Raw genomic sequence first — 26,440 nt, 5'->3', positions numbered from 1 at the left:
GATTCACACGCCAATTAATAGATCCCCTTACAATTTAAAATCACAGCCAATTAAACTTAGTCTCAAAAGTTATTTCCATTCATTCTAGGGGATTAGATACTATTTAATAGAATTTAGAAAGAAGAGTCATAGATAGTGATCATCCAGAAGTTAAAAATAATATAGTGATTTATTCATTTTTTTTTAAGGTGAAATGCGTTTCAGCTGAAAGTTTTAAAAATATATACATATGTGGTTTGTGATAAAAAGATACAGAAATTGTTAGGTTGGCCAAAAAGTTCATTTGGGTTTTCCAGTGAGATCTTATGGAAAAACCCTCACAAACCTTTTGGCCAACTCAGTACATTCAGCAGCATGTGCCAATTTTTCATAATTCACTTTGTTCCCAAAGAACATCCGTGTCTCAAATCAGGTCGTTTCCTAAGAATTAAACATGATGACAGGTCAGGACAGCAGCTCTTGGTCCCAGCAGAAATGACTCGCAGAATTGGATACTGAGTCAGGTTCTCCGCATACAGACCAGCACAATCACTTGCCCTCAGTGCAGACCAAGGACCTCTCAAGCAGGTTTTAACTTACACGGCACCTTTTCAATAGAGGAAACATGAGTCTTCTAAAAGCATTTCAAACTCTGTTTTGTAAAAGTCAGAGAAATAGTTCTTCTCTTTCATGGTATTTTTAGTCCATAAAACAATAACTGTTGTTTCCGGGAAACATACCTGACAGTATACTTTTTAAAGGAGGAGAGGAATTCCAGTGCCGGGGATGGTTTATTTTGCAAAACTTGAATCTAATCTTGACCATTTGACTAACGCAGTCTCAATAACTGGTGCTCTGGCTGAATTTAACTAATTTGTAAAGCATAGAATATATGTTCAGTACATGTTACCTATTATTATCATTATGATAGCTGCTATTGTTATTATAACATCACTAAGATTATAACTGTTATTATTGTAAGAATTACGATGAGTTACTTAAGACTTTCACAAGATTCAGGTTCTTGAGGTTGGTCTTTGTTCAGTTTTAAAAATTAAAGGAGAATTTGATAGAACTATTATTTAAAAAAAAGATTTATAGATTTTTCTTTTATTTTTTCCACCATGCTGAGTGGCTTGAGGGATCTTAGTTCCCCAACCAGAGATTGAACCCTGGCAGGGAATAGAACTATTTTAAACTGTCCTCTCAGTGTGCGAGGTTTTAATTTTAACCTTAGACGTTTTCTACAAAAAGTGTTGGGAGCGGAATGCAGGATCATGAGTGAAGCGTTCTGTTGACAGCTTCCCACATTCCTCATCCCCGAATGACCTTCCTGTTGGCGCGTTTTCAGGAACCGTCAGCTGGAAGGTATCTCCGTCGTAGCGCAGCAGTTTCACGAAACCTTAGAGCCTCTGAACGAGTGGCTGTCGACCACAGAGAAGAGGCTGGCGAACTGCGAGCCCGTTGGAACCCAGGCGTCCAAGCTGGAGGAGCAGATTGAGCAACACAAAGTAAGGTTCCCGTCGCACGCTCGTGGGATCCAGTCGTCCCTTTCCTTTGTGGTTTTATGACATGCATTTGAGTTACGCACTATTGTGTGTTGCCTCAGTTCAACCTGACACCCATTTCATGTATCATCTTTTGGTTCGATTTATGTTGTCATTTTTATTTGTCCATTCTTTCTGTTTCCCTTTTTTAAACCTTGTGTAGGCCTTAGAAGATGACATCCTGCATCACAATAAGCATTTACACCAGGCCGTTAGCATTGGCCAGTCTTTAAAGGTTTTGAGCTCCAGGGAGGATAAAGATATGGTGCAGAGTAAACTAGACTCCTTCCAAGTGTGGTACATTGAGATTCAAGAGAAAAGCCACAGCAGGTCTGAGCTCCTGCAGCAGGCTCTGTGTAATGCTAAGATTTTTGGGGAAGATGAAGTGGAGCTGATGAACTGGCTGAGTGAAGCGCATGACAAGCTGAGGCGGCTCTCGGTCCAGGACTCCAGCCCCGAGGGGCTGTGGACACAGCAGGCTGAGCTGCGGGTATTTTGATTTATTTTATTTTTTCATTTCAGTTGACCTTATTTTCTCAGTTTTCTTTATTTCTGTATTATTTTATGTTCGCTATGATTTAGGTTAATTCCTGTACTCAGAAAAGACATTGCCTTTGTATACAATGACCTTTTTTTAAGTTGAAGTATAGTTGATTCACAGTGTTGTGTTAGTTTTACGTGTACCGTAAACCAATTCAGTTATATATATATATTATTTTCAGACTCTTTCTCATCTAAGTTATTGTAAAAATACTGAGTATCATTCCCTGTACTATACAGTAGGTCCTTGTTGTTTATCCATTTTATATAGAGCGTGTTCTATTCAGTTAAATCACATGTAATGTAAGAAGAGGTTCAGTTTATCCAATAACAGATTGTTCATTTCTCATCTTATTATTTCATCATTGTGTACAAAGGCCCACGATTGACCAGTACTCCAGTCTCTCCACGTAGCTCATTTTCTGAGTAGGGGAGAGAATTATGATAGATGGACTGAGACACGGGCACAGTGCTGAAACAAGGAGAGGTGAATGCGAGGACAGTGAGGAATATTTGAAAATGTGAGGTGTTTACTCAAAAAAGTGAAGCCTAGTTAACATCCGCTTAAGATTAGCTGATAACAGGATGGTACCTGTATTTTAGGTTCTGCAAGAGGACATCCGGCTTAGAAAACAAAATGTAGACCAGGCGCTGCTGAATGGCCTGGAGCTACTTAAACGGACAACAGGTGAGACGGCTTTCAGATTGTCATTCCACGAGCACTGTGCATGGCTTTCAAAATAGTTGAGAGATGCGGCAGAACACAGAGCACTTGAGAATTTTGGGGCCAGTCCAAGACTTGGTTCTGGAGAACACTTTGAAGGCCGATCAAGGGGATTTTGACTATGATTTCACTTTTTTCTCATGATCTCACTGAGTTTTTAATGGAAGTTCTGTGTATTACTCATGACACTGAGCACTGGTCAGAGAATCGCGTGGCAGAGTGAAATTAGCTTTCCGCTTGTGGAAGGCAGTTGCTGTAGATGCAGAGCAGTTGTAGACAGTTTTGTAAAATTGTAAGGGAGGTGGTATTTGGTGGCACATAGTGTTACTGTGCCCAAGCTTCCTTTCTCTGTGCTTGAACTCACCAAGAAAATAAATGCTGACTCGTTTTTAGTAATCCCTTTGGCTGTAAGAACATCTCACTGTATCTGTATTCAGCTCAGCACATGTGTGGTGGGGGCAGGTACTGTTCATTATGCATGGGAGGAATTTGATATCATAGCTACAGCCTTGCACTGGGAACCTGAAGCCCAGGATGCAATTTCTCTGTGTGTCTGAAAATTCAATAGAGGCAGGTGAAGATCTGTCAGAACAGTACAGATGAGTTTAACACACAAATGGATTATACATTGGAGGAGGAAATGGCAGCCCACTCCAGTATTCTTGCCTGGAGAATCCCGTGGACAGAGAATCCTGGCAGGCTGCAGTCCACGGCGTTGCAAGAGTCCAAGAGTCGGACGTGACTTAGCAACTAAACTACCACCACCCAGGCTGGACATAAACGTGTATGCCTGTGATAGGCACCATTCTAAATACTTTGGAAGTATAAACTAATTGAATTTTTATCACAACCTTATGAAGTAGGTTCTGTTCTTGTAATAAGTACTCGGGGGCACAGAGAGGTCAGGTACCTTGTACAAGGTAATGAGTCACAAACTCAGTATTTGAACCCAGGTGCTTTTTAACCTTAAACACGGAAAGACCATACAGATAGACGCAAGGTGGTGCTTTTCACAAGACAGGAGGTGCTGTAGTCCTTGACAGTTTTTGTATTTGGATTCGCAGAGCTGTTGACATCGGCCAGAAATCCCCAAAAAGATTCAAACCTAGGAAAGGACTTTTCTTGGGTCAGAACTTCTTAAGAAAAGTGTCTCCTCTCCCCTACTCCCCAAAATCTCATCAGCGTAGCATCACCTCTGAAGAACTCTGCTTCCCCTTTCATGAGATATAACATGCCTTTGAAATTCTAGGTGACGAGGTTTTAATCATTCAAGATAAACTGGAAGCCATTAAAGCAAGATACCAGGACATCACTAAGCTGAGCACAGACGTTGCAAAGACCCTGGAGCAGGCGCTGCAGCTTGCACGGCGGCTGCAGTCCACCCATGAGGGGCTGTGCGCCTGGCTGGACAAGGTGGAAATCGAGCTGCTCTCGTATGAAGCGCAGGTTCTGAAGGGAGAGGCTGCCAGCCAAGCACACGCGAGGCAAAAAGTACGCTCTGACATACATTCTTTGTGTCTGCTTGTTATCTCTCAGGGAAGACCTAGTCACTCAGGGGCAAAGTGATGTTTATCACATGTCACTACTAATGTGTTCAAGGACGCCTGTGTGGGCGTGGACCCAACAGAAACTGGCCACGGACCAGCTGTGTGAACTTTCAGGAGCCCAGACAAAAAAAAAAGCATCTTGTCATTTGTCCTTCGAACCTTGTGGTGGGACTATACTTTATTATGCATAAAAACAGGAAGAAAAAGGGGCAATGATCAGTGTTTCAGAGACACACATACTTTGGTCAGAATAGTCACACGTTTATAAGGTTAATGCATGGCATGAGGTGACTTTCCTAATCATGTTGCAAAAATTGGTATTCTCCCACACTGAGTGTCTTTCTTCTCAGAGTGGCCAGCTTCCATTTTCATCATCTCTGAAGTATGACCACACGTGGGTTCAGGGAGTTAGGGAGGCTAGGTTGACTGAGCCTGTGATGATTCAACAGGGATGATTTAAAGCCAGTGTGTCCTCCTTTAGAGGGTCACTCAATTCTGGTCCAGACCTTCCTCTTTGGTTTTCTGGTACCTGATTACTTTCTTATATTAATTTTTATGAGAGTATGGTTGCTGTGCAGTGTTGTCTTCATTTCTATTGTGTAACACAGTGAGGCAGCCGTGCGCAGGCACGTATCTGCCGGTTTTTGGATTTCCTTCCCTTTTGGGTCACCACAGAGCACTGATGGAGCTCCCTGAGCTGCACAGGAGGCTCTCGTCAGTTATCTGTTCTGGTTCCCGATTGCTTTGAGGTTGCCAGCCAGCAAAGAATAATCCATATTAACTTGCTGGGTTTGGGTTCCCAATTTTTAAACACTGATATTACGTTTCAAAGCTCAAATCGTGCCGTGTTGACAAAGGGGTTGTCCTTTTGAGCTTCTTAGGGAACAGTTTCCCCTGTGTGAAATACCTGTGGTGTATAGAACATAACTGCAGTCAAGGGGTCCCACGCAGCCTGTTGCCCTTGAAGGGCTCTGGCCCTGAGGGCAGTAGAAGGGGAAGCTCGCTCAGCCGTGGCATGTCCCCCAGGCCCATGTCTCTCGGCTTGCGTCCCCAGGAGCTGAAGAAGGAAGCCAAGAGCTACAAAGCCCTGCTGGGCTCGCTGAACGAGGTGAGTGCCGCCCTGCTGGAGCTGGTGCCCTGGAGGGCGAGGGAAGGCCTGGAGCGGACGGTGGCCGAGGACAACGACCGCTTCCGCCTGGTGAGCGACGCCGTGGCGCAGCGGGTGGAGGCCATCGACGCGGCGCTCCTCCGGGCCCAGCAGGTAGGCGGGCATGTGCCTCCCGGAGCCTCTCCTCCCAGTGGCCTTCCCACCCACCACTCACTCTTCCAGAGCCATAGGAGGGTCTGAGAGGGTCAGCGGGCTTGGGCAGGTGTGTGTGCGCTGGGTGGGGCCCAGCTCTGCATCGCTGGGAGCCGTCTGCCCTCTGGTTTCCGGCCTCATCCCCCTGTCGGCCAGGGGAAGGAGCAGCCCCGCTCCCCTGCTCCCCACACAGAAGGCCTTTTGTCTCCACGTGTGCAGGCTGCTCATGCTGATTTCAGGCCCTGGCTAGGTCAAATCTGTGTGCGTGTAATTATTATTATTTTTTTTTTGAGTTATCATGTAAGTCACTATTAACGTTCCTTGACATACATGGCAAAAAAAGGCTGAGTTCTTTCTAAAAAGGAAACTGCTGTGTTGGTGATGTCGTGTTTTGTTTTGTTTTTTTTTTTTTCTGGAGATGACTGAAAGGGGAAAAAATGATCATTTCTGACCTGTCTGCAACTCACACAGAGCCTCTGGGTTCCAGAGAGTTTCATAGGCCCCACCCCTTAGCCACAGCTGGGTCAGAAGACTCTGGGCAACCAGGGGGGTCTTGGATCCAGAAGCTTGTGAGACATGTTTGGATTAACTTGTATTGAGATCTCTGGATATTTACATTAAGTCATCAGCCTTTTGTTGCAGGCTTTCTCTGGTGGGGTTAGTGCGGTTTTGAAGTGTACTGCAGAGTGGGGCTCAGGAAGGTGGGTGACTCAGCCTTACTCATCCAGGCCAAAAGCAAGACACACTAACCAAGCAGACTGTGCTGGAGCATCCAGAATCCGTTCTGTCAGGTTGCTGTAAAAGTGCAGTTTGTCTAGTTCTAAAGCGTGGCCCCTCACCCCTCATTTGAGTGCTGTGCTCTGGAATCACCAGGGCCGCCCGAATACGGTATTAGCAAAAGGCCTGCCTGAGATATATTTTGCAGGGGAGACCTTCGTGCTTGAGGAATGCATTTGCATGGCTCTGTTTTCAAACTTGGGAGGAATTTGTATGCCTCATTTTCATAGGGAAATAAGCATGTTTACTTGTGAGGTTATTCAACTATTTGAAAAGAGTTGGATTATTTTTTTCACCAAAATTTCTTCTGACCTTTCCGAGTTGGCACTGAAGACTTCTCTAAATAGCAAGACAAATATTCTCTCCTCTGGGGAATAGGGCTCTCTTGAGAAGCGGATCGTGGTTGGCTTGTTCAGTGAAGGACGATGGTAATGAGGGTGTAACCAAACTAAGGTTTGGCTGCTTGCCTCTCATAACCCCAGTAATTCAAGAGGCAAATGTCAGGAGAGAGGAAAGGTGCTTTAACTATAAGAGTGGGCTGTCTGGGGGAAAGGGAGACTCGTGTCCAGAGACCAATTCCACAGATTCTGCTCAGCCAGGATGATTTTTAAAGGAAAAAATTGGGGTGCGAATCTCTGAATCATGGAGGCAGGAGGGTGCTTCTGCCTCTGTCTGCATTGAGTGCAGGTGGCTGGCTCTCTCTTCAGACGTTATCTTGCTGTGATCTCTGGCAGGATTGCTTAGGGGGCTAGCGGGATAGAGGGCTAGTCATTTTTAACTGCTTGCTTCATCATTCTTACTCCTTCTAATCCAGGAAAAGAACCAGTAGGTTAGGCAAGGCATGATGTGCGTTCAGGAGGGCGTAAGCCAGGAGTCGGTTTGAATTGCTTAGTGATCTCATTCGGTTCTTTTAAGGATAGAGGGAAATATAAATGGGAAACAGGAAAGGGGCAAAGAGCTGCTCTAAAGCACAGGTGACAGGCTGAGCGCCTTGCTGGCTTGTGAGCTCTGCTGAGTGCCATGGTCATTAAACTGGAGTCCAGTTCTGTTCAAGGGTTTTGCAAATACTTTCCGCAAGTTGATCTGTGTTTTCTAGATCCAAAACATATATCCTGTAGGAAAATAACAATTAATGGGTTTTTTTACCAGATAAAGTCATTCCTTATTGAAAGTTTCAAGACTTTGTGAAAGGGTGCGAGAACACGGAAGCAAGATCGTGCAAACACTGTGGTCTGAATCCTTCAAGCCTTGCTTGTGAGAGAGAGGGAGGTTGTTTGGATAAAGTAGCTCACTGCTGCTAGATTGTAGCTAATATCAGTGCCATTGGTCTGTTAATATCTCCTGGTTGTTCCTGTGTATTTATTCTGTATGTATATGTGCATTTCTTTGAAATGCCTGCAAATCTGTCCAGTGAAATACCTCCAGTAGTAAAGAAAACCAATAAGTGAAGTCGCTCAGTCATGTCCAGCTCTTTGCGCCCCATGGACTGTAGCCTACCAGGCTCCTCTGTCCATGGGATTTTCCAGGCAATAGATGGAGTGGATTGCCATTTCCTTCTCCAGAGGATCTTCCCGGCCCAGGGATCGAACCCGGGTCTCCCACATTGTAGACAGACGCTTTACCGTCTGAGCCACCAGGGAAGTCAAGAAAACCAATAAAATGTACTTTTTTGTTCTTGTTCAGTTGCTAAGTCGTGTCCAACCCTCTTTGACCCCATGGACTGCAGCATGCCATGCTCCCCTGTCCTTCACTATCTGTGCGTTTTCTCAGATTCCTGTCTATTGAGTCAGTGATGCCATGCAACCATCTCATCCTCTTCTGCCCCTTCTCCTTTTGTTTTCAATTTCTCCCAGCTATCATGGTCTTTTTCCAGTGAGTCAGCTCTTCACATCATGTGGCCAAAGTATTGGAGCTTCAGCTTCAGCATCAGTCCTTCCAGTGAATATTCCGGGTTGATTTTCTTAAGGGTTGACTGGTTTGATATCCTTGCAGTCCAAGGGGCTCTCAAGAGTCTTCTCCAACACCATAATTCGAAAGTATCAATTCTTTGGCGCTCAGACTTAAAAATTCACTTAAGCCAATTAAAAAGAGAGAAATTAGAAGAGAAATACCTTTCCAGTAAGGCTGAGATGCACTGCTGAGAGCTGGTGTGTGGTGAGGTGACTGCCTCTGGTGCGTAGTGGAGTTGTGATCAGGACTTAGTCCAGATCTCATCCTACTCCACTCTGGTGCCTCTTTACAGATCAGGTAGAAAGGAAAAGTCTTAAACGGTGATCCATTTTTTCCTAACCTCCCTCCGTAATCTGAAGGAAGGCACTATTATTGCTACAAAGTAGAAATATGAGGGTATTTCCAGAAAGGGCCCTGAGCCGTGGGCATCCATGCTGAAAGGATCAAGAAAGCTCTCACTCCAGGCAAGTTTAAGAACACATCCATGCCTGCCTTTCTGGTCTGACAGATTTACTTTTGCATTCAAAAGAATAGCTTCTGAACTCATTATTTCCAAGTTTAGAAAAGCCCTAATATGTCATTGAAATTATTTTATAACCTTGCCCAATTGTAAATGTTTGGAATTAGGATCAGAATACAGTTTGATACTAAAATGCTTGTTTTCTGTTTATCCAGTCATAATACATCCATGAAATACAAAAGGAATGGTGCAAAAAGTAAAGAATCCCACTTGGACAGGAGCCGCAAGTTTTGTAAATGCTATTTTATGTTGTATAAACAGGCATCTCCCACTGTTTTTTCTCCATCTGAACCATGGACATGATCTGGCCGCATCCATCTTTCTCTGTACACCTTTAGTCACATGCAACTTGTTTTATTAACAGCTACTCCCTCCTGGGTCCCTCCCCCAACATATCCCACCCATGAGCGACTGTGTGAGGGTATGGGCCTTGAAAATGACTTGGTAAATTTTACATTTATAAATTTAATGCTGTGTCCCCAAATAACCTAAGTTCAGCTAGACTGAAAATAAATGAAGGGGCTGTTTTCCAAGCAGATTTCTCATTAAGATGTTTTAGTCTTTTGACATTAAAATGGTTTATATGCAGACCTGCCTCCTTGATACCGTTATAAGCTACACTTTGAAATTCCGCAGCTTTAGGGAAGTTGTGAATGGTCAGGTCACCATCTCAGGTTATATTCATCTACGTGGAAGACGCCAGGGAAACGTGGCAAAGGGCTGAGGTCTAAAGAGAAGTGGGAAGAGTGTCCCGATGCCTTCTCATCAGCATGTACTTCGAATCCACCCAGTACACTCAAAATACTCCTGACGTTATATGGCTAGGTTTTTCATGTTAATGCTGTTATATTACATAGCAGTTCTGAAAAGATCTGTCATTGAGTTTTGAGAACATAGTGCCAAGAGCCTTACATAAATTTGAGTGACGTTTATTATTATTTTGGAAGTAATAGAACAGCCTCAATTACGGGTGAATGCAGTGAGCATGGTGTCCGTTTGTTGTGACCGGTTAATAAGCCCCTGAATCTGACTCAGCAAATTTGCAAGCATCAATATTCTGAAGAGGATTTTTTAGTCGGGCCCATTCCTAAGTTTTAGGAAAAATCTGAGTAGAATAAGTCAGCTTGTTAAGTAGTAAGAATAATCTTTATATAAAAGCAAAACAGCTACCTCCTTCTCACCAAGGCCTACAGTTAGAAACTGTAGGTATTTCAGCATGTTAAACCCACACAACGCAACGTGTCTTTGTTGCTTTCTTTCTCATTCTGCTCATTGAATTAAATGAGCCACTTGGAAATGGGGAAATGCATTTTGCTTCGAAGATGTAGACTTTACTGCCTGAGTTGAGGTTACTGTGATTATTTAAACCCTGGAATGTTTGTGTTCACTTCACTAGCCGCTTATAAATGTACAGTTATCAGAAGGTGCTAAGGTGTGTATCTCACAGGGTCTGGGTATCCCAGGCACTCTCTGGCAGTTCTGATTGCCTGGCTTGTTCTATTGGGCCGTCATAAGCCCCCCAGTATAAAGGCGTATGGGTACAATTAAAATAAACAGCTCACTGGGTCATTAGGGATCTGCCTGGGAGAAAACACCTGTTAATTTCTTTTAAAGAACTAGAACTAGCCTCCCCCACGGAAGTGAGATTTGTTTAGACCTTCCAGGTGTTGGGGTAGGAAAATATGGGCTGGGTTATGAATAATGGGAAGGAGAATGGAAGGAAATGCTAATGGAAAGAGAGCGCTAAGACCCTCTCGGAGTAAGCAGGTGTCCTGAAGGTTAAGACCTGCTCACCACTTAAGTCTCTTAAACCTCTGCTTCCGCTCAAGTGAAACTTTCTGGAGACATCCAAAAACAATTTGTCAGAGATGGGAGAGACACTTAAATAGTAAGTAAAATCTCACCGCTTAATGACTGTTGTGGTATTTGAGCCGGTTTTGGTGAAATCCCATGAATAATGTGAGTTCTTAAGCCGAGACCGTCCACAGGCACAGGGGCGTACCAGGGCGACTGCGATGTGGGCTCGGGTCAGACCACAGTGGTGCGAATCTCAGACCCGCATTTATAAGCCGGGTAACCTCTGGTGAGTCAGTCAGTCTCTCTCTGCCTTGGCTTTCTCAGCTGCAAATGAGATTAGTGGTGGTACCCACTGGATTTAGTTGCTGTCAGGATAAAAGGAGGGAGTCTTGAATGTTCAAGCACGTAGAACAGTGTGTTCAGTAGAATGTTGGTCGTTACTGTTTTACAGAGTGTTTTTCAGGAACATTTAGAGATTAACCAATTAAAATGTCTTTTACCAACTTGTAGGAAGTTTCTAAAATACTAGTTCAACAAGGAATTAGTGTAGTTGGGGTTGATGGTTGGACTCCACAGATGATGCTTATTAGACCTTTTCCCAGAATGCAGTTAAGGACGCTAACATTCTCTACAATTCATTTGAAGTCTTTTTTTTTTTTTTTTTTTGCTATTTACATGGGCAGTAAGCAAATTTATTAAAATTTGGTGTAGGGAGCTTTCTGTTTATGTTACTCAGCAACTAAATAAGCCACATTTATGGTCTGTTAAGGAATTCTCACATTAAGTAGCTATTTGAAAGAGTCCCAGATCTAAATAAAATGCCTTGCTTGACTGTAAATTGCCTCATGTAGACCCTGCGGCTATCCCTTTTGTTGTTGGATAATAAATATTTTCTAACTTAATAAAAAAAATTCAAAAGACAGAAGGGAAATTTCTGCTTGAAGTCTTGTTTTCTTTTAGCAGAGCAAATATTTGCCTTGGTTAAAGAAACAGTGTTTGAGTTTCAGCTTTCCATTTTGGCAACTTGGGTATCATCATACTGTTTTTCATTGGTTGCTTTTTTTTTTTTTCCTTAGGAAAGGGAGACTTAGTGTTAAACTAATATTAACACTAACAGTCTGACTTTCTTTATTAGGACTGTCATATAAATACCAAAAATAGCCTGAACGCAAGCAGTTGGGGCATCACTTTATTTTTTCAAGGACTAGTAGAAGAAAAAACTAAATTTTGTTTATTTTGCAGCATTGGCACTCAGGTGGAAAGGCCTGAACTGTTTCTTCTCAGTTACGTGCCAAGTGCACCACACAGTAGAGCTGTGCCCAGAAGTTTCATCACGTGCAGTTTCAAAGCCAATGATCCGGACTCTTCCACTTGTCTCGTGATGATTTCTTTTTCCACATCTGAAGCTGCTGAGTTAGTTGATGAAACTTTTTTTTCCTCTTCACATTGATCTACAATTGCTAATGAGTAGTTCCAGTTGAAACTAAGTCATGTCGTAACAATTACTGAACCAGATGAATTCAGATAGAATTTTTCAGATGCCTTATCAAGATTCCTTCTGGAGTCCACATTGTTCTGGCTTGTCCCCATAGCAGCAACAGTGATGAATTAGTGAGCAGAACACTTAACCAATACCACTACGTGCAGATCACAAGGCGGCTTCAAAAAACAATGCATGATGTTACGGGAAACTAAGAAAGGAGAAAGGCTTCTGCTTGAGTGTATAAATGTGCAGAGTCATTTTAGAAGTATAGTAAGTCCCCTGCATACGGACAACCCACATACAAACGAGTTACATTCCGAGAGCTCTTTCTTCAGTCCCAATTTGTTCATAAATCCAGCAAAGTTAGCCTACATACCCAATTGGCAGTGTAGTACTGTAGTGTAATAGGTTTATAATACTTTTCACACAAACAATACCTAAAAAACAAACACACAAAAAATAAGAAAACGTTTTTGATCTTACAGTACAGTGCTTTGATAAGTGTGGTCGTGGTGGTGGTTTAGTCAGTAAGTCGTGTCCTACTCTTGCGACCCCATGGACTGTAGCCTGCCAGGCTCCTCTGCGCATGGGATTCTCCAGGCAAGAATACTGGACTGGGTTGCCGTTTTCCTTCTCCAGCAAGGTATAGTAGCACAGTACAGTAGCTGGCATACAGGGGCTGGCCTCAAGTGAAGAGGCAACAAGAGTTACTCCCTAGAGGAGGGAGAGGAGGTGGGAGATGGTGGAGCTGAAGGATCGTCCCCACAGGAGACGGAGGGCAAGCTGCAGTTTCTCTCATGTCTCATGTTGATGGAGCAGGTTCTGCTTCCTTGTTGGAACCAGATGCACATTTGCACCTTTGAAAGTTCGCACCTTGAAGGTTGCTGTGGGGAAGACTTACTGTAATTGCCCTTGTAGGGGAGCTCACCTACTCTGAGCACTCAAGTTCTGTGTATTTCTGTCTGGAACAACTTGGCCTGTCCGTGATCCTGTCGGGCGTGTGGCACTTGGCAGGACCCCGAGGGCCGTGTGTCTCAGCCTCCCACATGACGGGTGACTGCCACCCGTATGCCAGAGGAGCCTCAGAGCAGCCTGACTTTGCATCCTTTTTGGTTAGATGTTGGTTTAGATTCAGATTTTGTTCAGGTAGCATTTCTAGAAATTGTTAAGTAAAGGTCTATTAAACCATATCTTCCCTTTCATATCCTTTGGCTGTCAATATTTAAAGGTAAATGTCAAAAAATATTGCTGTTGTTGGGTCACTAAGTCATGTCTGACTCTGCGACCGCGTGGACTGTAGCACGCCAGACTTCTCTGTCCTTCCACCTCCTGGAGCTTGCTCAAACTCATGTCCATTGAGTCGGTGATGCCATCCAACCATCTCATCCTTTATCCTCCCCTTCTCCTCCTGCCTTCAGTCTTTCCCAGCATCAGGGTCTTTGCCAATGAGTCTGCTTTTCACATCAAATGGCCAAGGTAGTGGAGCTTCAGCATCAGTCCTTCCAATGAATATTCAGGACCGATTTCCTTTAGGATTGACTGGTTTGATCTCCTTGTAGACCAATGACTCTGAAGAGTCTTCTCCAGCACCACAATTATAAAGCATCAGTTCTTCAGCGCACAGCCTTCTTTATGGTCCAGGTGTCACATCTGTACATGACCACTGGAAAAACCATAGCTTTGACTCTATGGACGTTTGTCAGGAAAGTAACGTCTCAGATTTTTAATACGCTGTCTAGGTTTGTCATAGCTTTTCTTCCAATGAGCGAGTGCATTTTCTGGTTTGGTCCCATATTTTAATGATTATCTTTTTTTTTTTTTCTATCTAAACTTGTTGACTAAGAGAAATTAACTTTCAAATAGCTTCAGTACTTATTTACTCATTCATGACCTGGCAAAGGTGAAAACAAGTGGTAGAAAAACATCTTGATAAAGAACAATTCAGTAATAATATTATTAAGGCTTTTTTATCTATCTAATGGTGACTTTTTCTTTGTGAGATTGGAGCCATCACAGTGACTCATTCGGTACTATCTTATTTGCACCAGGCTATACTGGCAGGTAATTACATGCCCCAGGTTGATGAGTGGAAGGCCAGACTCTGGTTGTGGGAACAGGAATCAGTACATCCAGGACAACTTGGCAGCATAGATTGAAAAGAGAAAATGCACATAGAACTTAATGAGAGGTTACCCACAGAGAGGTTTTTTGTTTTGTTAATTAACTTGTTTTAAGATCATTGTAGCTTCACGTGCAGTTGTAAGATGTAATTAATGTAGAGTCCCCCTCGTAATGTTTCTTCAGTTTTCCCAATGGGAGACCATCTTGCAAAATTATGCTCCGGTGTCGCAAGCAGGAAGCTGACACAGAACGTTTCCATCAGGACACAGGGCACGTCCATTGCAGAGACCCTCACACCGCCCCGTTAACAGCTGCATTTGCCCCTCCTATCTCTGCCTCCTCCTCAATCCTAGCCAAAGTCTGGCCTCCACTTCTATAACTTTACTGCTTTAAGAATGTTTGAGTACCTTTCGGCCACGAGGTTTCCCACCTCTCCTCTCCACAGTGGCCTGAGTTTTAGGTCTTTTCTTTACAGTTCCTTCCTCAGGCCCTGGGCTCTGTTAGTTTCCTTCTCTCTGTTCTCTGTCATTTGGGCTGGGTAATTGCTGCCATCCTGTCTTCCGTTTCAGCGACTCTTTTCTCTGTCCTGTTCCTTGATCTCATCCTCTGAGCTTTTATTGTAGTTGTTATATTTTTAAGTTCTAAAAATCTCCACTTGGTTCTTCTAGGTGTATTCTGTGTCTTTTACGGATTTTACCTTTTGTCGCCGAGGCCTTCTGATTTTTCCCTCGCTTCCACTGCCTATGAGACTGCTCCCCGTGTGTCTTTATCACAGCTGCTCTAAGCTCTGTCAGATACTTCTGAGGTCATCTGGGGACCAGCCTCTGCTCATGATCATCAGTTCCATCTTGGTTCCTCGCGGTTCTTGGTGCCCTGTGTCTTGGGCCTCAGATCGTCCTTCTCCTTTGGGGGGCGATTCTCAGTACCTCTCTGGCTGAGATGGCGGGGATGCCGCCCGGAGGAAGGAGAAGTCCATGGATCCCAGGGAACTTGCTAAGCTTAGGCGCCCCCTAAGCTGGGGGTGCCTCTCATTGCTTGGTGGGGCTGGGAGCTCCCTGGCACTGTGGGCAAGGGGCCACCTCCCCACTGAGTGCTGTGCAGATCCTGACTGTGACAGGCCTCCCCTGACACTACTCCCCGAGGAGAGGAGGAGAGCCCACCCAAGCCTCCGGGTCTGCAAGTCCAGGCTCCCCACGGGACTGCCCAGTGCTTCCCACTGACCCAGGGGCAGAGGCCTGTGCTTGCCCGGGGAATTGAAAGGACCTGCCCCTGCTGGGCTGACGTCATCCTGGCAGGGGTGCCGGGCCCAGCCCAAGGGGTGGACCTCTGGGCTCCCTGTTCAGCCCTTGTTGGCAGGAGGGTAGGGAGCCCAGGGCTTTGTTCTCTGGTGTTTGGTTGGAGCAGAACGCTTATTGTCTAGACGCTTTCTGTCTTGCAAGGCTTCCCCTTTCCTGCACCTTTGACTAGAGAGAGGCTTTCCTGGGGGCCTTGTCTGGCTTCTGGGTCCTTCTGAGGGGCAGTTTCTCCAGTATCCCGTCCAGGGTATGGGAGCAAAAGAAAACCCAGGGCACTGGCCTCTGTGGTGTTCCTGGGGTCCGAGACTCAAAGCAGTTCTGCTTCCCTCTCTCCCAGATCCTCCTCGCGTGTGCTCTGTATGATGCCCGGGCTCTGAGATTGAGGTTGGGTGAAAAGTATGTCTTCTCCACCCTCCTGTGAATCTGCAGAGTGTTGCCTTGTGTCTTAACAGCATGGGTTATCTTCCAGTTTAGTTTCTTACCTCCACCCATACCCCCCTCCACTTATTATCCCCTGACCCCAAACTGGGTTTCCAGGTGCTCTTGAAAAATTAGGGGCTTCCCTGGTGGCTCAGATGGTAAAGAATCTGCCTGCAATGCAGGAGACCTGGGTTCGATCCCTGGGAAGATCCCCTGGGGAAGGAAATGGCAATCCACTCCAGTACTCTGGCCTGGAGAATTCCATGGACAGGGGAACCTGGCTGCAATCCACGGGGTTATAAAGAGTCGGACACGGCTGAGCCACTGACACTTGAAAAATTGGAGGTTCTGGCAGTACTGGACTTGAAAATCACAACATCCGTCCCTTTCACTCTTTCTGCTGAGGTGTTGTTAATTACCATTTATAGTCTGCACTGTGCTGACTGGTATTGCTTGCCTGCTGTATTTGTTCATGATAACTGGAAGGCATGGGGTGTATTTGGTACAAGATATAGAAAGTGTTCACACTCTTTGATTTAGAAGTCACCTTCTAGGAATCAGCTCTAAGGGACTACCTAGAGGTGCCAACGGAAATTTATTTACATTGATTTACAAAGATATCCATTACAGTGTTGTTTGTGTAACATCAGACAAATGCAGAGAACCCAAGTGAAAATATCCAAGGATGCTGGGATACAATGATGGTATTTTAAAAATCACACTTTTAACATGGGAAAGGTTCACCATAAATGAAAAAGAATGAGATTGCTTATATGGTATTATCCCAGCACTTTCTAATTTTTAACTGCTGAAAGAAAATTCACTGAAATAACGATAGTATTGACTTCAGCTTTTGATTTTCTTCTATGTATTTTTTCTGTACTTTGCAGATTTAGACCATAAATTATTCTTGTGATCAGGAAAAGAAAAATCTCTTAAAATATTTAAGAAGGCTTTGGAAAATGTATTCTGCTGATATTAAATGAGAGGCAAAATACGATGCATGAGATATTTGGGGTATACTCTCATGCATGGAAAGTATTACATGGAAATGTATATACTTTCCACAAGCAGTAAATAAATGGGACTATATCATTCTTTTTGCTAGGAATTGCAGACTTTGATAGCAGAATGTTACCTGCGTATCATATTAAAGTGATACAATGAAGGATGAAGTGATGTAAAGATGGTGTCTAACCGCTCTTATGGCTGCTTAATTTGTATAGTATTGTAAAGAAAATCCTTATATCACCACCAGGGAGAAGGCAGCAGTGTGAGCTGTCCTCAAATCATTACCATGTTATGGATTCAGCACATTTTAAGAGGTTGTGTTTAATTTCTCTGTGGAAAGTTCTCCTTTCTCTTTATAACATAAGTCATTCTCATGGATCATTTCCGGTTGCCGTGAAGAGACAGGCCCAGATTTTGCATTTATGTGATAAGGATATTTGAAAGACATGTAGGTAGATAGTTCTCTGGCACCAGTTACAGGAACTTGCTGACCTGATTATTTATCTTTTGTTTAGTTTGACCAAGCGGCCGATGCCGAGTTAGCCTGGATTAATGAAACAGAGAAGAAATTGACGTCTCTGGGTGACATCAGGCTTGAGCAAGACCAGACCTCCGCTCAGCTGCAGGTTCAAAAGGTGAAGACACACATCTCCAGTCACATCTGCATGGTTGGTCAGCGTGCTCCAAGGGGAGGCACTTGCATGACGGAGTGTAACTTAGTCATTTTAACCGCTTTGCCTTATTGCTTTTGTTTTAATCATATGCTCTCTTTAAAAAAAAAAATCTTTATTTTGGTAAATACAGACATTCACCATGGAGATTTTGCGACACAAGGACATTATTGATGAGCTTGTTAAATCTGGACATAAAATCATGAGCACGTGCAGCGAAGAGGAGAAGCAGCCTGTGAAGGTACAGTCTCGCCCGTGTGACTGGTGTGAGGCCCGTGAGCAGACAGGCTGTGGGGGGCTGTCACTCTGAGGAAAGCCCTTTTCCTTTGTCCACAGCTGCTGTTTAAACAGCTAAATCATTAGTTTTAAATAAAACATTTTTCAATCTTACAGAATAACAGTGAAAAGAATACTCCTTTAGGGAATCACCCTGGGGATAATCTCTTTTAATAGACAGAAAAGCTATTAAGGTTTGAATCCTTGAGTAACTGGGACCCATTAAGCATCCAATTAATGTTTGCTGTATTATCATTGCTATTATCAGAGTAAATTGTTATTCTATACGTCAACTGTTGTTTATAGGCTTCAGGAACATTGGGTCCTCTGGAGTCGAAACAAAACCTGAAATATTTAGTTCTCTCTAGCTTAAACCCATTCTGCATAAAGTTACAGTAATCCATATAGAAAAAAAGGAGCGGAGTCATTAAGGAAGTATTCAGTTTATGTAGTTTTAACGATCTTTACATTGGTGGGAAAGCAGCCTCAAATAAAAATGTTTAGTTCAATTCATAGTCAGACCTCTGAGCAGCATAAAGAAATTAATGCTTCTCATAGGAAAATAGCCCATGGCAGAAAAACATATATGTTATACAAATGTCTATGCCTAAGATACCATTGAAAAGACGGTGCATTAGTTTTAAGGTATATCATAGGCAAGTAATATAATGCACAGTGTGTGTTGATATTTTTTCTCTTTTATTTAAATACTCCACAGTGGCACTTGCTTTCAATATAATCTTTATTATTTTTGCAAAAAATCTTATGTGAAAAATATAGATGATCATGAAAGAATCTCTGTGTTATTCTGTGGTTTATTAGGTTATGGTTGTGCTTTGCCTTTTGCTATTGGATTATAGTGAATTTATACCATAATCAAGGTCGCTATGACCACCCCATCAAATCAGTATGCAGCATAATGTTCTTCTTTGCTTCTCAATCTATGTAATTAATTTTCCTGACTAGGAGTTCCTGTTAGAATTTCATTTGTGAAAGACAGTCCTTGTATTTTAACAGAATGTAGTGTCCGTGTTGGACTTGCCAGGGAGCTCAGTGTTAAAGAATCCACCTGCCAGTGCAGGAGACTTGGATTTGATCCTTGGGTCAGATAGACCCCCGGGAGGAGGAAACGGCAACCTACTCCAGTATTCTTGTCTGGAACATCCCATGGACAGCGAAGCCTGGCAGGCTACATGCAGCCAATGGGGTCACGAGAGTCAGGCGTGACTGAGCGACTCGGCGTCCGTGTTGCCAGACCCTTCTCTCATATGGAAGACCTGGAAGAAATTGTGTTTGGGAAGCTCAGTCTCTTAGTCAGAACAACTAGAGGCTTTTTATTTATTTTGGGGGTGGTTTGTTACCTAATATTTTTTGAGACGTCCCCCATGTTATCAAGCCCCCTGATTTTTGATGACTGCATAGAAATTCATGAGTATAGGAACATATACTCGTTTCTCACCCTAATCTCCAGCTGGTGTACTTTTAAGACGTTTAACACATTTTTGCAATTTTATACATGAAATTTTTTTTATTGTAGTGAAAGCACAGCATTTGCATACAGCATTTTCAGCCTTGTAAAGGAGGGACTTCCTGCCTTATGCAACAACATAGGAAGGCCTTTCTTTAAGATGCGCTTCTCTACATAGACACTTAAACTAGCTGCTGTTGATCAGTCATTTACCATGCATTTATTCATTGAGTGCTTACTCTGTTCCAGGTAAATAGTGCTGAACAAGCACTCTGGAGTATGTGTATGTGGTCCTTGGTCTGCCTGACTGGATAAACACATTTTATCTTCTGATCTTCTAGAAAAAACTGGACACGGTGCTGAAGAACTATGACACCATCTGCCAGGTAAACTCAGAGAGGTGCCTGCAGCTGGAGCGGGCACAGTCCCTGGTGAACCAGTTCTGGGAGACATACGAGGAGCTCTGGCCGTGGCTGACGGACACGCAGAGGGCCATCACTCAGCTGCCCGCCCCCGCCCTGGAGTATGAGACCCTGAGGCAGCAGCAGGAGGAGCACCGGGTGAGCCCAGGGCCGGGGCGGGCGCGGGGGTCCCGGGGAAGGAACTGCAGCTGCCAGGGGGCTCCTGATGCAGACGCCTTCCGAGGTGGGGAAGGGCCTGCTGTGCTGGGTCCGGTGTGCTCCGTCTGCTCACCTCTGAGCTCCACACAGCTACCCGGTCTGCGGTAGGCAGACTCACACGGGCAGACACCCTGTGTACGTCATCGTGACACCGTCACAACTCTCAGCACAGGAGTGGTGGCTCAGTGACAAAGAATCCGCCTGCCAGGGCAGGAGACACAAGAGACGCAGGTGTGGTCCTTGGGTCAGGAAGACCCTGCAAGTGAGAAATGGCAACCTGCTCCAGTATTCCTGCCTGGAAAATTCCAGGGACTGAGGAGCGTGGCGGGCTGCAGTCCGTGAATGAGGTCACACAGAGTTGGACACAGCTGTGCGTGCAGGCTCCACGCCATACCACTACATGCAGTGCACACTGAGTGCGCAGTGAGACCCTCTCGCAAAGCGTCAGGGAAATAAGCTTTCGAGTCCTTTCAGCGAGCTGATCAGGTCAAACTGCTTTCAGTGTACCCTAATTGGACTAAGTTTTATATTTCATAGTGGTTGGAGGCATCTGAATGAATGTAAGCAGAAGAAATATGTGGAAGCAGCCTCACACAGACAAGGCTGTTGAGCTTGGAGAAAATAGACGCTGTAACAAACGTGTCAATGTTGTGAAATTCTATGAAAAGGGGAAAACTGCTGAAGTTTAAAGACCAGTTGTCCCCCTCTTTTTTTTTAACCTTTTGTGCATAGAAATCTTTTGACGTTCTCTGCTCCTGTAAGTTTACATGAGCAAAGGAGAGAGTATTTTTCTATTTACAAATAAATCCTATTTTAGACATATAAAAAGGCATCATGAAGCCCTCGTTTCTGCAGTCACAGAAATGTTGATTAGCTTAAAATTTTGCAAGGGTTTGAGTGAGAAGATTCAAGACTGTTGGAAGAAAGTCTAGAATTCTTATTACTTATGATCTTGTGAACCTTAGTTGCGCTCCCAGATCGGTATAAGATGTACTCCAAAACTACTACGACTATTCCAAGTCATTGAGTGTGTGCACGAGTATAAAGTTTAACTCGGTTTATTACATCATCGTTTGAAGTAACGTGCTTATTAGTCTCATTGTTTACTCTTTAAATGTGTTGGCATTGGAAAGGATCTTTTAAGTATTTGTTTAGAAGAGCTTTAGAGGACACTTTAGTGCAAAATGGAAACTTTATGGCATTCTATCTAAATTGTTCAGTGGGAGAAAGACTTACAAATTATGTATAGTTAATTTTAGTAGAAAGGTTATATTTGGCAGAAATCCTCATGCCTTGCCACCTAATGATTTTTAAGATAAAATATTTCAAGAAAAATATTTCATGGGTCTCTTCTACTCTGAGGTGAGGTTTGAGTAGCTGATTTTCAGCATAACATCAAATAGGTTGAAAAGAATCATTACTGAACGGAAAATTTGAAAATTGAGTTAATTTTCCTTTTCGGCATAATCTTTCAGTTCTCAAAACAAATATAAGATTTGTATGGAGAAAGAGGATTTCAAAACTTTGTAGCCAAATCTTCAAATTGTTCAAACTAAATTGTTCAGAATATTTGCAGCATCGTTCTGCAACTTCATAGCGTCCACTTTGCCATCCTGGGGAACGTCTTTTCGTTCATTCTAGCCAGGAATGAAAAATGTCCCCGAGAGCCATGTTATAAGTAAGTGGTAGTTACCTTGAAGTCACATTAAGTATCTCCTGCATGAGTGGGCTCTGAGGATGGTTGCCAAGAATCGTTTTGTTGTGTATAAAGCAGAGGGCCTCTCCTGCCGAGCCTTTTCTCCAGGCACACGCGCACAAGCAGCTGTTCTGTGGCTGTTTTCCTGTCTGTCGTGGAGTAGTCTTAAGAAGGCTCATCTGACAGCTTCCCAGCAAAGGTGTTTGGTCTTGATGCTACACAGATGGGGCTTCCCTGATAGCTCAGTTGGTAAAGAATCCACCTGCAATGCAGGAGACCCCGGTTCAATTCTTGGGTTGGAAAGATCTGCTGGAGAAGGGATAGGCTACCCATTCCAGTGTTCTTCGGCTTCCCTTGGGCTCAGCTGGTAAAGAATCTGCCTGCAATGCGGGAGACCTGAGTTCGATCCCTGGGTTGGGAAGATCCCCTGGACAAGGGAAAGGTTACCCACTCCAGTATTCTGGCCTGGAGAATTCCATAGACTGTATAGTCCATGGGGTCAGTTGCACAGAGTTGGACATAACTGAGCAACGTGCACTGCACAGGTGACAGCCACTTAAGAGTCCAGGCCACTCAGGAGCTCTCAGCAGAGGTTCCTCACTTTACTGAGAGTCCCTTGATACTCATAGTATGAGCTGCTTTTTCAGACATGCCCGCTGGGATGTTGGAGCCAAAACTTGGGTGACATGTTTCTTCTGCATGAGATTGTATAGTAGCCGATCTTACCATCATCACCTCCGTTCTGTAAAACAGGATGAATTTATCAAATAATGTAGAACAAAATGAGGAAATCACTGCCTGGACTGCCCAGGGACTGTGCCTAGTGTGTTAGACTGATTAGACCTTCCTTCTTTTTATATTTTTAAAGCTGATTTTTTTCTTCTTCTTTTGCTCTTTTCCGAAAGAATTTTGAGACCACCTTCAGAAAAACTTCAAAAATAGAGATATTGCACTGGGGTTTATTCATGATGTACTGAACCGTTTTCTCAACCACTTTGTAAAGAATTTGCATGACTGATTTTAGTAGCCACTTTTTAAAAAATTATTTATTTTTAATTGAAGGATAGGTGCTTTACAATATTGCATTGGTTTCTGCCATACATCAGCATGAATCAGCCATAGGTATACACGTGTCCCCTCCCTCTGAAGCCTCCCTTTCACCTCCCACTCCGTCCTATTCCTCGAGGTTGTCACAGAGCCCCAAGTTGAGTTCCCTGAGTCAAAGGGCAAATTCCCACTGGCTGTCTGTTTACATGTGATAGTGTATGCGTTTCCATGCTACTCTCTCCATTCGTCCCACTCTCTCCTCCCCCCAAACCCCCTGTGTCCACAGTCTGTTCTCTAGGTCTGCCTCTTCACTGCTGCCCTGCAAATAGGTTCATCAGTACCGTCTTCCTAGATTCCATGTATATGCGCTAATAGGCGATAATTGTTTTTCTCTTTCTGACTCACTTCACTGTGTATAATAGACTCTGGGTTCATCCACCTCATTAGCACTGACTCAAATGCACTCCTTAGTGGCCACTTTTAAAATAAAAGTCTATCCGTGTGGCCGTCCTGGTGGATGGTAATTTCCTGAAGGAAATTAAAATATTTGCAGAGAAAGATCTCTAGTTTTCCTCTAGACTGTCTTTCCTGAGTGTAATTTCTCTCAGAGGAACTTTTACCAGGGGCTGGATAGCAGCGTGCAGGCACACCTTCTGCGGAGGATGAGAAGCTGCTGGTTGGGGAAACTCAAGAATAACAGGGTGAAACAGGGCACCTCAGTGCCACAGGAGGCCGGACCTGGAGAAGGCTGTGGGCAGTCACAGGAGGCCCTGGACTCTGGGGAGACTCACGATCCCCAGTGGAGCCACCTCCCCAGAAGGAATGGGGCTCCACCTGGATTCCACTCCCCTCATTAGATTCGCTATCATATTTCTTGATTAGATGATATTATGCAGAATACTCAAATGTCACGTGTTTTCTCTTAAGTGCACCTTACAGTCAATACTCAGTATACAGCTGTGTTTTTGATAGATGGGTTGATTACCCTTGCAGCCATGAACATTTAAAAATAAGTGCCAATAGATTTGTTTATATACGTGAATATCATACAGATCACATATGTACATCGAATAGACTCACAGATAGATAATGTAATATATATGGACACTTTGTTGGTTTACATACAATATAATGACAATGCCTTGTGCACTGTATTACGCATAATATAGATATATATATGCCATATATCCATTCTATTCCATATTATATTAATATAATGAAAGTGCCTCACTTATCTGTCATATTTTCTCTCAGCATCATCTCCACCTTCTACTGAGCTTCTTTTCCCTTCTTCTCCCTCCCTCTCCCTTCCATCCTAACTTCTAAATAATTTTCATATGTATCACGAATGTGCAGAAAGGAATACTGAGAATTACCGCTTGGTCTCTGTAGGTTGGGACATAGTGAGTTCATAATCCTTTTATGTAATAGGAGCCTCGGCTAATACTCTTGTTAGAACGTACCGCTCTTAGTAGAAAAGTCGTAATGAATCAGGAGTAGGTGCTTCACTCATCCAGAAGTTTCGCATGTGTCCTGAGAGGGGCTTGACGCGACCAGACTGTTGTTTAATCTTTGTGTCAGGGGCATCTCTTCCTGGCAGAGGGCTGCTCGTTCAGAGCCTTGTGATGGGAGGGTGTGTGTTTGGAGTTCCGTGCCAGCTGGATGCACTGAGAACGTTGACAGCTGTATGGTGGAGGTGCGCCTCTGAGATACTGAAATGCCGTTTGCTTTGTTGTAGCAACTGCGAGAGTTGATAGCCGAACACAAGCCTCATATAGATAAGATGAACAAAACTGGGCCGCAGTTATTGGAGCTGAGCCCGAGGGAAGGCTTTTCTATCCAAGAGAAGTACGTGGCTGCGGACACCCTCTACAGTCAGATTAAAGAAGATGTCAGAAAGCGAGCTGTGGCCCTGGATGAAGCCATCTCTCAGTCAACTCAGGTGAGGCTTTGCGCCCCGAGTGCGACGGGCTGTCCCACAGCAGCGCTTGCGAGGATGGTCTCCGGGTCTCCTAATTCAGCTCCAGCTGAAATTGTTTCATCGCGTTAACTCTTGAGTATTGATGTTTTAGTCTCAGAGGTGATACTTGCCTGCGTCCAGTCCTTACATTTCTCTGCCTGCTTGTATATAAGTAAGGCATAATTTTCAGTGACTTAAGAAATATTCAGTTGTCCAGACATCTAAATAAGTGTCCATCTAGAGTGGAATTCCGTGTTTGCCATTGGAAGAGATAAAAGAAAGTGTGATTATCATTATTAATAAATCACCCCCAAGACAGCAATAAGATGACTATGAGTGATAGGCTGAAGAAGAAGAAAGAAAAGTTGAAAAAAATTATTTTGAAAATATCTTTTTCAAGACGTCTATTTGCGGTTACCTGCAAATTTTCCATTTTGAAGGCTTGGTGTTTATTTTTAGATACACTGGTCCATTTCCTGTAATCCTGCCTGACAGTTCATTTAATGTTGAGGATCGTGTGAAATCTGTTAATATGAATGAACAAATGTTTATAACTTTGCTTCATTGTCTGTGGTATCTTTGCAAGTGGAAATTTAAAATTCTTTCATGGATCTCATTATGGGTTTGACCATGAATTAAATGCAAGGTTCCATCACATCTTTTGTTTTGAACATTTTTTAGTTCAGGACACTTGTAACTTCAGAAATCCCTTTCATCTCATCAAACCTGCCCATGAATTTCACAGTAATAATGTAACTTTCTGAGGATGCCAAAATAATCAGTAAAGTGAATGATGGTCTGTCACTGTTGATAGACAGACACCCAGATTATTGAACTGATTTTCAAAATTATTGTTATTTTGATTGTGGTAATATGCAGCAGTCGTCAGATGCTGCTGTCAGGTGGCCTGGTTGTATATTAACAGACGCCATTTCTAAATGAATTTATTTCCAAGCAGCAGTCCTGTGCCCATAGCGGTGTGACTCAGAGAGGTGTACATAAGCTATGATTCCAGGCATAGCTTCCCTCACCAGCTGGATGGAGCCCTCTTTGGATGTGTTCACAGAGGGGCCCAGGTTTGGTTCCTGGCCATGGCCTTAAGCAGGAGTGTGGTCGCCTGAACCCCACCCGTGGTGTCTTTGCCCTGTAAGCAGCCCCTGTGCTTGACCCGCAGTTCCATGACAAGATCGACCAGATCCTGCAGAGCCTGGAGCGTGTGGTGGAGCGGCTGCGGCAGCCGCCGTCCATCTCGGCGGAGGTGGAGAAGATCAGGGAGCAGGTCAGCGAGAACAAGAATGTGGCGGTGGACATGGAGAAGCTGCAGCCCCTGTACGAGACCCTCAGGCAGCGGGGCGAGCAGATGATCGCGCGGTCCCAGGGCACGGACAAGGACGTATCTGCCAGAGGTGAGCCCTTCGGCAACGGGACCTCTGGATGTTACTCCTAGAATGATTCTGGGTGTCCCCTGACAGCCCAGTTGCATATCGACGCACTGGAGTTTAGGAAAAAAGGATCACAGATGGGGCCTGTTTGGGGTGGAAGGGCTGTGCACACCAGTCCCTGGTTACTGTCTTCCTGTGTCTGTGAAATCAGTCCAGTAAATACAGCGTGCATCATGGTACAAAAACCGTGTGGTCTCCAGGCCCTTTAAATCAGGTGATTAGAGCATAGTGCTAATAAGACCAAACCTA

At 44.0% G+C, this 26,440-nt stretch overlaps 1 protein-coding gene across 1 annotated transcript in view; it reads left to right on the top strand.

The window, feature by feature from the left end:
• Positions 1-26,440, top strand: part of DST (dystonin) — a 522,678-nt gene that overhangs the window by 445,580 nt on the left and 50,658 nt on the right. Inside the window, exons 65-74 of the mRNA XM_052648315.1 lie at positions 1,331-1,490; positions 1,690-2,016; positions 2,670-2,754; positions 4,040-4,281; positions 5,392-5,598; positions 17,527-17,646; positions 17,816-17,923; positions 19,768-19,986; positions 24,528-24,731; positions 25,924-26,155. Of these exons, the coding sequence (XP_052504275.1) occupies positions 1,331-1,490; positions 1,690-2,016; positions 2,670-2,754; positions 4,040-4,281; positions 5,392-5,598; positions 17,527-17,646; positions 17,816-17,923; positions 19,768-19,986; positions 24,528-24,731; positions 25,924-26,155 (1,904 nt within the window). The remainder of the gene's footprint in view (positions 1-1,330; positions 1,491-1,689; positions 2,017-2,669; positions 2,755-4,039; positions 4,282-5,391; positions 5,599-17,526; positions 17,647-17,815; positions 17,924-19,767; positions 19,987-24,527; positions 24,732-25,923; positions 26,156-26,440) is intronic.

This window comes from Budorcas taxicolor, chromosome 11, assembly GCF_023091745.1.
Source record: "Budorcas taxicolor isolate Tak-1 chromosome 11, Takin1.1, whole genome shotgun sequence".
In the NCBI taxonomy this organism is placed as follows: Eukaryota; Metazoa; Chordata; class Mammalia; order Artiodactyla; family Bovidae; genus Budorcas; species Budorcas taxicolor.
This window is presented reverse-complemented; position numbering and strand designations above follow the sequence as displayed.